Here is an 11,868-nt window from a genome sequence, read left to right on the forward strand (position 1 = left end):
AACCCGAGCTCAGCTTCTTTTCCTTCAAAACGAAAACCGGTTCGGCCACACAGAAAGAAGAGGTAACTCATGCAAAAACCAACATGCAAATACCTCTAGTCCTTCCTTGGTCATCACTCTTCATCAATCCGAGCGCTCCATCCTTGGCTTCCTCTCCAAGATGGATTCTGGCCCTTGATGCTTCATGATGATGATGACTTCATCTGCTTCAATCTCTGCCTCAACCATCACTTCGCCACTCTAGCTACTTCCTGTGGTGGTTGAGCAGAATCAAAGACAAGCCATGCCTCCGAAGATCTTCCTTACTGGCCGAATCTTCATCCTTCTTTTTGAGTATGAAGGATCCGAGATTACCTCACCAAATCTTACCATATTTGGTGATTATCTCAGCCACAACATACTTTTTTTTTCTTACCATCATTGTGATGGACTTGTAGCTTGTTCTTCCCTTACTTCGGTAGCTCCATTTTGCTTTCATGGAAGCCATTATTTCCTGTGTAATAACCGAAGAGAGAAGGAAAGAGATGAGAGAGAAGAGAGAATGTGAAGAAAAAGCAATTCAAAGTGATTAATCAAATTAATTAAAGATAGCTTGCTTTTTTCTTCCCTGGGTGGCGTGTAAAGTTAATGCCATCAATCATGTCAATGATACTCTCTCTCATATTTCTCATGCACTTATCAAGTTTATTCTAATAAATTTGAAATCCATCATGATGATTAAAGGAGTTCCGCTGGAAGCTATGGAACTATGCTTTACATGCTTAGTGGATTCGGATCATGCATAGGGAACTCTCATCAAATGTGAAGTTGGGCTTAGTTGCAACAATTATTAATTTTTGGCCCAATAATAATTCAGCTCTACTTTGTTGGTTATAATCTTTGAAATCAAAGTTGAACAGAATTCACACTTGGGCTTTGCAACATTTCTTTTGTTTTTGTTCGGCCCAAATAATAATTCAACTTCATAGCATGAGAAGCATGTAGCAAGGCTAGTTGGGCTTAATCCAGAATTTCATTTTCGGCCCAACACAAAATCTGCACAACAAAATTATTAATTAAGCAAATATGAGTTGAGATCAAATTAATAATTTTGTAATTAAATATTTAATAATGTTTGTTCATCATCAAAATTAAATAAGAGTTTTCCAAACTCATCAGTAGTTGAGAGACATAGTCATTAGTTTCCTGAGTATGAATTGGTTGAGAATAAGTTGAGTATTTTTTTTCCTTATGAACATTAAAGTTATAGAGTATGCATTGTGTAGCTTGAAGTTACAATGTTAGACTATTAGTGTTATGCGAGATATGATGGAAATTGGGAGAGAACAGTGTCGTTTCCGAACAAAGAAGATCAGGGACCATTTTGTCCCCTGTTAGAGTTGTCAGGGACTATTTTGTCCTCCGTTTGTTTTGAGGTACTGAGACAGAGACTGGAAGACTGAGACTCAGTATCATGTTTGTTGGTTCAGAGACTGGTACTAAAAATTCTATCTCTATCCCTAAAATTTCAGTATTTCAGTACCTCCAAAATGTAGGAACACAGGGGACTAAAATTTTTAGAAATGGAGATTAAAACTTTAATAACATTTTATAACTAAAATATCCTCATTTCAATTAATTAATTTTAATTTTACCCTTTGTGCAAATTAAATTAAAGTTTTATTCTTGTTTCAATTTCTGTCTCCCACTTTGCACCAAACAAAATACTGAGATTTATTTCAATCTCTGTCTCTTAGTCTCTGTCTCTCAGTTTTAATCTTTCTGTCTCGGTCTCTCTACCAAACGCTACCTTAGAGTTGACGAAATAAAGGACCTGAATGACTGACAGAATTAATTGTTAAGGACTAATTGAGTAATTAATTTTAGTTGGGGACTAAAATGTCTGGTTTGAAATTAAAATGGGTATATACTCAAATAAATAAAACAAATTTGTGAGCAAGGTTGGCGATGAAAGGATCAAATCAATGAAGGGATTTCCAAAGATTGTCATCTACCCGTCTGGTCTCTATCAACCACTTTTTTTGGTATTATTATTTCAGTGATTTAATTGTCGTTGAAATGAAGATGGATTGAATTAGTCAACTGGAGCTTATTCATATCATATTTTGACGTTGCCTTTTAAGTTTGCTAACTATTAAATATGAAAGGATTGGAAAACTAGGCCACGTTTCACGATTCCAAGAGTTGGACTTACATTCTATGTATTGAAATAAAAATTAGCATTGCATGCAAAAAGAAATGAGATAGCAAAACAATTCTTGTGATCTGGTAATCAAGCTTCTTGAAAGTGTTTACGTGGTCAATGAAAATCTTTATTTATTTTCTCTCTCTTTCCTTTGCGGTTTACACGGTTTGCATTCTGGTCAACTTTGTAAGTGGAAAATACCCCACGGCATTGTGTGGATGGACTTTTAGTTTTTTATACTGTCTCTTCGGTGAATATTTCATGTTAAGGTATAAATCAGTAATATTCTCTTAAAGTCTAGGATTTTTATATAGATATTTTAAACCATAGTTTGGAATTTTGCAACACTAAAACAAGCATGCAAGATTCCGCGGAAGATTGTTTCAAAGAACCTCTTAACTTGTAACAATCTTCTGTTACTTAATGTCCATAATGTTACAAAATAGAGACTAGATAATAATAATTCTTAAATTGCAATGGCTATAGCTATGGCTATGGCACCTTCAAGTTCAAGAGTGATTTCTCAACTTCTTTGTCTTCTTTTTACGCTTATTTCTCATACTACAGCTCAGCCAAGCTTCCTGTACCATTTTTGCATGAATGATAAAGGAAACTACACAGAAAACAGTGCCTACCACACCAACCTCAACACTCTTTTGTCCACTTTGTCTTCCAATACACAAATTGATTATGGCTTCTACAACTTCTCTCAGGGACAAGGCTCTGACAAAGTTAATGCAATTGGGATGTGTAGAGGAGATGTTAAGCCGGAATCTTGCCGCAGTTGTCTCAATGATTCCAGAGTCCTTCTGATGCATCGTTGTCCGAATCAGAAGGAGGCTATAGGTTGGTATGACAACTGCATGTTGCGCTATTCGAACCGGTCCATATTTGACACCATGGAACCTGACCCTACCTACCTTCTGTGGGTTGGAATCAATGCAACTGATATGAATCAGTTCATTCAAGTGCTTAGGAACTTGCTGGAAAGCCTTAGAACCAATGCTTCATCAGGTGATTCCCTTAAAAAGTATGCTGCAGGAAGCGCGGCCGGACCAAGCTTCCAGACTATATTTGCTCTTCTGCAATGCACACCTGATTTATCAGAGCAAGAATGTGATGATTGCTTGGTCAGGGCCATCTCAAATATTAATGATCGTTGTTATGGCTTGACAAAGTGCAGAATTGGAAAACCAAGCTGCAATCTTAGATTTGATACTTCACCTTTCTATGACTCTACAGCAGATGCTTCTCCGTCTTCGCCATCAAAAGAATCTCCTCCTCCTCCAGTCACCAATACTAATGCCACTTCTACCAAAGGTACCTCTTATGTGCTTAAACTGAATTAGTCAAAGCATCAAACAAGCCCCATCCAAGTTGGTTTGGCTGTTCAAATTTTTGTTATACTTTTTGTTGGTTCATTTCTTTTTCAAGTTGGTGAAGGAAAACATAAATGGATTTGCTATGCTTCAACCTGTCATAAAGGTCTTTTAGTTTCCAATTTTCAGCTTAGCGTTGAGCATCATAGTCAGCCCTCAACATCATTTTTATATCTGCAGGAAAGAGCAATTCAACAGGTATTGTCATTGCAGTGGTAGTGCCGATTTTCGTCGTTTTAGTACTGCTCATCTCTGTTTGCATCTTCATAAGAGCAAGGAAGCGCAAGAGAAGTTTTCACGATCACAATGACAGTAAGACAATCTTTGTTTCTTTATGATTCCTTATTTAGAATCACGACAAAATTTCACTCAAAATTCAGTAGTTTCTCTACAGCTAACAATAACATAAGCTATTGGCTACCCAACAAAGAAAGGGGGGTGAAATTTATCATTAGCCATCATGTTTCACTAATTTGCTCCTGCAAATCTTAAGTCTTCCTTTCAAGAAATGAGATTGGTTAAGCACTTATACTCTTTTTCCATGTACAGCTGAAGTTGACAATGAAATTGAACCTATTGATTCATTGCAATTCAACTTTGACACCATCAGAACGGCTACAAATAACTTTTCAGAAGAAAATAAGCTAGGACGAGGAGGATTTGGACCTGTTTACAAGGTAAGAATTACAGTGTTTTCTTTCATTTAAATGTAAATTATAAACTAATCTCGAAAAGTGCTACTCACAGAATGTTAGCACCAAAATTACATGTACCTGACTAATATATTTTCAGGGTAAGCTTTCTAATGGAAGAGAAATTGCAGTCAAAAGGCTGTCAATGAATTCAGGACAAGGAGATACAGAATTTAAGAATGAAGTGCTGTTAGTGGCCAAGCTTCAGCACCGCAATTTAGTTAGGCTACTTGGTTTTTGCTTGGAAAGAAAAGAAAGATTACTGGTTTATGAGTTTGTTCCTAATAAAAGTCTTGATTACTTCATATTTGGTAAGTTAGAACTTTTCTTCATTGGATTCTACCTTGGTGACATTTCAGTTCTCTTGAATGGTCAAGTACTTAATTGTGCATATGCATATACCTTGGGTTCGATTTGCAGATCCAATCAAACGCGCTCATCTGGATTGGGAAAAGAGATACAAAATCATTGGAGGCATTGCTAAAGGCCTTCTTTATCTTCACGAGGATTCGCGTCTGCGTATTATTCATCGTGACCTTAAAGCAAGTAACATCCTTTTAGACGAAGAAATGAATCCGAAAATATCAGATTTTGGCATGGCAAGATTGTTTCTTGTGGATCAAACTCAAGGGAACACAAATAGAGTTGTTGGAACATAGTAAGTTCTATAATATCTAAGGTTATTTTGTTTTGTTCAGTACTTAGAAACATAAATAGAATCTAGTATTTTTTTTCCTAATTGAAGTTAAACATATTGGAATGTAGTGGATACATGGCACCTGAGTATATAATGCAAGGACAATTCTCTGTGAAATCAGATGTCTTTAGTTTTGGCGTAATGGTTCTAGAGATAGTAAGTGGCCAGAAAAATAGTGGCTTCCACAAGGGAGAGGATGTGGAGGACCTAATAAGCTTTGTAAGTAGTCTCTTCCTTCTTCTCACAATTTTCATTTTTAGTACCAGTTGAGGTGAAATTGCTGATAAAAGAGTGAATATTGATCCTTGCAGGCATGGAAAAATTGGAGGGACGGAACAGCATCAAACATTATAGATCACACAATGAATAATGGCTCAAGAAATGAAATACTGAGATGTATCCACATTGGTTTACTGTGTGTTCAGGAAAATTTAGCTGATAGACCAAACATGGCTTCTATTGTGCTCATGCTTAACAGCCATTCTCTCACTCTTCCAGTGCCATCAAAGCCTCCATTTCTTGTGGACACCAGAGGTTTATCAACTATTCCATCATGGGAGTATAGTTCAAGGGAAACTGATTGAAGCACAGAAGAAACAAATTGTATATGCTAATGAATTTAGTGATTAAGGTCACATTCTAGTGCACTTTATGTACTGATTTTTGTACATGAAGTGTAACAAGTGGCATTCTTTATTATTCAATTTACAAGTATGTACGAAGTTTAACTTCCAAAAACAAATTGATTGTTGCCTCAGATTCCTAAGGCTCTTAACAAGTTGTAATCCTACATACACTGCTGATGGTTTCAGTGGCTAAGAGAAGGGGGTTGAATCTTAGTCCCCTTTTCGCTTGATAACACCTGCTGACTTGTCAGATTAATTCTGAAAACTTTCAGTCTTTTTGTCTCCTTACTGCACACGAGACTTTTCTTATTATCTCGTCCCTAACTACGAGACTTTTCTTTTTGTCTCGTCACTTGGCACGAGATAATTTTAGTTTTTGCTCCTGAGTAGTAGAAACAGAAATGGAGTAGAAAGGAGAGAAGATTGCACCCAGATATATCCTGGTTCAGCTGCTAAGTGCAGTGCAACCTACATCCAGTCTCCATCACAAACATGATGGAATTTCATTATAATCAATCTGATTACAACTTGTAAAGTGCTAACCCAACTTACAAGGGGATTCCCACAGAATCATGAAACACAACATAGATGAACAAAGGAACTCTTAGACATCTTATGGCTTTTTCTTTTAATTTTGCACTCTCTGCCTTTTTCCGCTCTATAGCTTTTTCATACAAACCTCACTGTTTGCCTTTTTTTCCATGAGACTCAAGACATGACAAAATTAAACAGAAAAATACAAAACAGAATACATTGAAGGAGAAGAGAAAATTGTTAGCTTAGGTAGCTTTGAGAACTCTGTGCCTTGCACTCTCAAATTTTCTCCTTACTTCAAACAGTGGCTGTTCTCCCTTATTATAAAAGAGAGAAGCCTCCACTTATTGAAGCCAAAAAACCAAACCAACTTCTTCCTCCTTCAACAAACAGAACCGGTTCGGCCACATAGAGAGAAGAGATAACCATGCTAAACCCAACATGCAATTACCTCTAGTCCTTTCTTGATCATCACTCTTCATCAATCCGAGCTCTCCATTCTTGGCTTGCTCTCCAAGATGGATTTCTGGCCCTTAATGCTTCATGATGATGATGACTTCATTTGCTTCAATCTCTGCTTCAACCATCACTTCGCCACTCTAGCTACTTCCTGTGGTGGTTGAGCAGAATCAAAGACAAGCCATGCTTCAAGAATCTCCCTTGCTGGCCGAATCTTCATCCTCCATTTTTGGTATGAAGAAGCCAAGATCTCATCACAAAATCTTACTACAAGTGATAAGAATCTCAGCCACAGCATACTTTTCTTTTTCTTTTTCTTGCCATCAGCTTGATGGTCTTGATGCATGTAGCTTCTTCTTCCTTTTGGTAGCTCAACTTAGCTTACATAATTTCCTGGACAAGGACCGAAGAAGAAGAGAGAAAGAAATGAGAGAGAGAATAAACAACTTAGAAGAAAAGGCAATTCAATGTGATAAACCACTTTGTTGGTAAAAGTTGCTTATACTTTCCTAGCTTAGAGTGGCGTGTAGTCATTACAGCCATCAATCAATTCAGCTGAAACTTTTCTCTCTCATAGTTTCCATGCATTAATTGACAATGTAATAGATTTTGAAATCCATCACATGGTGAAATACTTGGATCCGTTGGAAGCATTTTGCTTTCAATTTTCTTTGCCTCATGGATTCGGACAAAGCATGAGGAATTTTCATCTCAAATGGAATTGGGCTTAGTTGCAACAATAATTAAATCAGGCCCATTTAGTAACATTTGTTTTCCTGATGAATTTGATTTCGGATCAAGTATAGGAAACTTTCATCCAAATTAACCATGGGCTTGGTTGTAACAACATTGAGCTTGGCCCATCAATATAAAATTTCAGCCACTTAATATGTAACTTGTAGCAAGGCTGATTATTGGGCCTAAACCACAAACTCATTTTTCGGCCCAACATAAAATCTGCACAACAAAATTATTAATTAAACAAATATAAATTAAGATCAAATTAATAATTTTGTAATTAAATATTTTAATAATGTTTGTTCATCATCAAAACTAAATAAGAGTTTTCAAACTCATCAACTGCAATTAACCTCAAGAGTAAACAGAGATTAATTCGGATTATTTGTCGGAAAATATAAATCATCCATAATCTTTCACTGTTTATAATTAAAAAGAAGAAAACCAAAGGTATCAAGTTGCATTTAAAAACAAGAAAGAAATGACAAGGAACGAAATAAATTTAGAAAGGTGGGTTTACTTTGACAAAGAGAGGAGTAGCGGTGTCTTCAATGATCAACCAACCATTATGCACTCCTGTCGTATTCATCTACTTTCCTCATTAAGAATATTCAAAGTCCACATCACTTAAACAAGTTAAACCGTGAAATACGGTTCTCATTTTATTTTGTTTAGTTTCTAAAGCAAGATCTGGTCATACCCTCTTTTTTTCAAAGAAGCTTCTTATTTATATATACACAAAATAAAAATGAAAATTATAAGCTCCAAAATTTAATGTCCATATTCATAGCTTACTACTTACCAACGTGTTGAACTAGTGCAAGAAAATTCATTGTTTAATAAGTCTGTTAACTACATATATATATATATATACAAGAAATGGAGAAAACTTGAATCACTTCCCCAGCACCAAATAAAAGCACTCTTCCACAGTCATCACCTTAAATTGGAGCAAAAACCATAGGCATGGCACTTTCCAGAATGCTATTATTTCTTTGTATCCTTATCATACTCTTACCTCAACCCAAAGCGCAGCCAAACTTTCTATACTCCTTCTGTATAGATGACAATGGCAATTACACTGCAAATAGTCCCTACGGCAGAAACCTTAACACCCTTTTGTCCAACCTTTCTTCCAACAAAAACATTAATTATGGATTCTACAACTTCTCTTATGGCGAAGACAACGACAGAGTCAACGCGATAGGGCTATGCAGAGGAGATGTGAAGCAAAATGATTGCCTTAGCTGCCTCAATGATTCAAGAGTCCTACTCACAAGACTCTGTCCAAATCAAAAGGAAGCAATTGGTTGGTATGACAAGTGCATGCTTCGCTACTCAAACCAATCATCAATATTTAACAGAATGGAAACTTATCCTAGTTTCTCCATGAGGAACAGTGGAAATGCAACAGATGTTGATGAGTTCAACAAAGTGTTGGATACCCTTCTAAATGATCTAATAGGCAAGGCTGCATCTGGGAACTCGGAGCGAAAATTTGCTGCATCAAGTTCGAAAGGACCAGGCTTCCAAACAGTCTATGGTCTAGTGCAGTGTACGCCTGATTTGTCTCAGCAAGACTGCTATGCTTGTTTGATTCAGGCTATCACAGAAATCCCCCAGTGTTGTGATAGCAAGAAAGGTGGTAGAATTTTGGAACCTAGCTGTAACTTCAGGTATGAGATATACCCCTTCTATGACCTTGCAAATGTTACACCTCCACCAGCACCAGCGCCAGATTCTGCTACTCATCCCTCATCTACTGATACGGATTTAACACAAGGTATGTAATTAGATACCATATCCTGCTTAAAAGTTGACATGGCAATGAACTAGTACTTGAAAAACCAGAATTATTTTCTGCTTTTTTGCAGGAAAGAGCAGCAACACATCACGAAATTTAGTAATAGCAATAGTTGTGCCAAGTACTGCTTTGGTTATATTGATCATCCTTATTTGCATCTATTTAAGAAGGAGGAGGATGCGATCGCCAACACAAGTTGAAGGTAAACTGTAGGAGAAAAACAATTTCTTGGATATCATCAACTTCATTCATGTGTTTCAAAGAACAAGAAGCGATGACTTTTGTGAAAACAGATAACATTGATAATAAGAAGACAATCTAAATGAACTTTAATTCCATTTGCAGCACGCACTGATCTCAACATATCGCCAGTTAAAGCTGAAGACAGTGATGAATTTAGATCATCTGAGACATTGCAGTTGGACTTTGCCACCATCATGGCCGCTACCAACAACTTTTCTGATGAGAATAAGCTAGGACAAGGTGGATTTGGACCTGTTTACAAGGTAAAATACAACAATCCTACATCGGAATATTCGTCATATCCACGTTGATGTAGCCTTGAATAGATATTGACATATTATAGACTCTAAATTACTTTCATCAAACTCAAATTTTCCAGGGAAGGCTCTCCAATGGGCAGGAGGTTGCAGTCAAAAGATTGTCCATAAATTCTTTGCAGGGAGATTTAGAGTTTAAGAATGAAGTGATGTTAGTGGCCAAGCTTCAGCACCGAAACTTGGTTAGGATACTTGGCTGTTGTTTGGAAAGAAGAGAAAGGTTACTGATTTATGAATATGTTCCCAATAAAAGCCTTGATTTCTTCATATTTGGTAAGTCCACAACTTTTGCTTGTTTGTTTGGACTGTATATCTGTTAGTTCATTTTTTCTACATAGTGCATAAACATTCTGAATACTCTAGAAGATTATATATTGGCTTTGGTTTGTAGACCAAATCAAACGCGCACAATTGGATTGGAAAAGGAGGTACAAAATCATAGGAGGCATTGCTCGAGGTTTACTTTACCTTCACGAGGATTCCCGTTTGAGAATCATTCATCGTGATCTCAAAGCAAGCAACATTCTTTTAGATACAGAAATGAACCCAAAAATATCAGATTTCGGCTTAGCAAGACTATTTGCCGTGGATCAAACTCAAGGCAAAACAAGTAGAATCGTTGGAACTTAGTAAGTATAAGAAGTTAAGAACATGTCAGTACTAGTTAATTGTACCAATCAATGTTTTTACCATCCAAAGCTAATTGAGTTGTGCTCATGTTGGCACACAGTGGATACATGGCGCCTGAATATGCATTTCGTGGACAATTTTCAACAAAGTCCGACGTATATAGTTTTGGTGTACTAGTTCTAGAGATTATAATCGGCCAGAAGAACAGTAGTGTTCGTCGAGGGGAGAATGCAGAGGACATAGTGAGCTTTGTAAGTAAAGCTTCTTTCCATTACCTATCATCCAAGTTTAAATTTACAAAGTTGAAAAGATTAAATCAAGATTGAGCTTGACTTTGCAGGCATGGAGAAGCTGGAGAGAAGGGACAGCATCAAACATTGTTGATCCAACAATTACTGATGGATCAAGAAATGAAATAATGAGATGTATCCACATTGGCTTGCTTTGTGTTCAGGAAAATGTAGCTGACAGACCAACCATGGCTTCAGTTATAATCATGCTTAACAGCCACTCTGTTACTCTTCCATTGCCTTCACAACCTGGTCTCTTGATTCATAATAATAGAAGTTTATCAGACATCCATTCAGAAGAGTACAACTCGGAGACAAGAGGTTCAACTGAATCAGGTAACCAATCTGTGAAAGCATCGGAGAATGAAGCTTCCATTACCGAGCCATTTCCTCGCTAGACGTGAAACTTGTTTTGGATTGTACTGAGAATAAACTTGATCAAGATTCTCTTGTTCAATACTTGTAGTCATTCAGTTAAGTTGTATAAAGAAGATTAAAGAGAAGAGTATGAAAAAGAAGGTTGAAAACGAACGACTCCTATTTCGTAATCCAAACCTAAACGTAACCAATTTAATTATAGTGTTTGAGACTCTTGTCAGTTGCATTATCACTAATATAAAGAAAAATCGAAATATTTATAATGGAGAATTTGTCTGATACATAAAATTACATTTTAATTTTATTTTTTCTTACATAATTTTGTACGCGTAGTTAAAGAAAACAAGAAGAAGAATGTTGTTCACCAAAAAAAAAAAAAGAAGAAAACAAGAAGAGTGGAAATTAAAAAAAAATTTTGGTAAACAAAGGTCTGGTCCGGCATGAGTTGACTTGGGTGTCAAATTAAACAGCTGTTGGGGGCGTAGAATCATTAGATAGTTAATGGTTTCATGCTTGTGTTGTTTGGAAGGTTTACTAAGAGTTGGTTAATGTTACTTAAAACCTAAAAGTTTATTCTGTGTATTTTTCATAAAAAAAATAGTTGAACGATTTGCATAAGGTCATTTTTATCTATAAGAGAATTATTCACCGTGATCTCAAATCTAATAATACTCTTTTGGACACATAATAGAACCCTAAAATTGGGTTAGCTTCTGTTTAATTCACACAAATCAAACTGTTTGATATCAGATTTATGCTTGGCAACCAGTCCTTCTATCTGCCAGTTCCCATGCAGCCTGCTTTTTTGATGGAGAATAAATAAATGCTCATCAAATATCCAATTTTCAGAGTGGCGTTATGGGGAAACAGCATCAATTGAGCTCAAAGTTAACTCC

General features: G+C 36.4%; 2 protein-coding genes across 2 annotated transcripts; both read left to right on the forward strand.

The window, feature by feature from the left end:
* The first annotated feature begins 2,468 nt into the window (after positions 1 to 2,468).
* Positions 2,469 to 6,297, forward strand: LOC130947570 (cysteine-rich receptor-like protein kinase 29). The gene is made up of 7 exons (XM_057876271.1): positions 2,469 to 3,505; positions 3,745 to 3,876; positions 4,114 to 4,241; positions 4,357 to 4,567; positions 4,677 to 4,914; positions 5,022 to 5,172; positions 5,265 to 6,297. Exons 1-7 carry the CDS (start codon positions 2,662 to 2,664, stop codon positions 5,535 to 5,537), a joined length of 1,977 nt encoding a protein of 658 aa, XP_057732254.1. The 5' UTR covers positions 2,469 to 2,661; the 3' UTR covers positions 5,538 to 6,297.
* A 1,855-nt stretch (positions 6,298 to 8,152) lies between these two features.
* LOC130947563 (cysteine-rich receptor-like protein kinase 44) lies at positions 8,153 to 11,125 on the forward strand. Its single transcript, XM_057876264.1, has 7 exons — positions 8,153 to 9,093; positions 9,185 to 9,316; positions 9,460 to 9,620; positions 9,737 to 9,947; positions 10,066 to 10,303; positions 10,405 to 10,555; positions 10,645 to 11,125. The coding sequence occupies exons 1-7, from the start codon at positions 8,277 to 8,279 to the stop codon at positions 10,990 to 10,992; spliced, it is 2,058 nt and encodes a 685-aa protein (XP_057732247.1). The 5' UTR covers positions 8,153 to 8,276; the 3' UTR covers positions 10,993 to 11,125.
* Positions 11,126 to 11,868: the final 743 nt, after the last annotated feature.

Source organism: Arachis stenosperma, chromosome 9 (assembly GCF_014773155.1).
Source record: "Arachis stenosperma cultivar V10309 chromosome 9, arast.V10309.gnm1.PFL2, whole genome shotgun sequence".
NCBI classification, from domain to species: domain Eukaryota; kingdom Viridiplantae; phylum Streptophyta; class Magnoliopsida; order Fabales; family Fabaceae; genus Arachis; species Arachis stenosperma.

Coding starts and splice junctions, on each gene's coding strand:
- LOC130947570 (XM_057876271.1), top strand. CDS start 2,662: ATGGCTATAGCTATGGCTATGGCACCTTCAAGTTCAAGAGTGATTTCT. Junction 4,915..5,021: donor AATAGAGTTGTTGGAACATA/GTAAGTTCTATA, acceptor ATTGGAATGTAG/TGGATACATGGCACCTGAGT. Junction 5,173..5,264: donor TGGAGGACCTAATAAGCTTT/GTAAGTAGTCTC, acceptor TGATCCTTGCAG/GCATGGAAAAATTGGAGGGA.
- LOC130947563 (XM_057876264.1), top strand. CDS start 8,277: ATGGCACTTTCCAGAATGCTATTATTTCTTTGTATCCTTATCATACTC. Junction 9,317..9,459: donor ATCGCCAACACAAGTTGAAG/GTAAACTGTAGG, acceptor TTCCATTTGCAG/CACGCACTGATCTCAACATA. Junction 9,948..10,065: donor CCTTGATTTCTTCATATTTG/GTAAGTCCACAA, acceptor TTTGGTTTGTAG/ACCAAATCAAACGCGCACAA.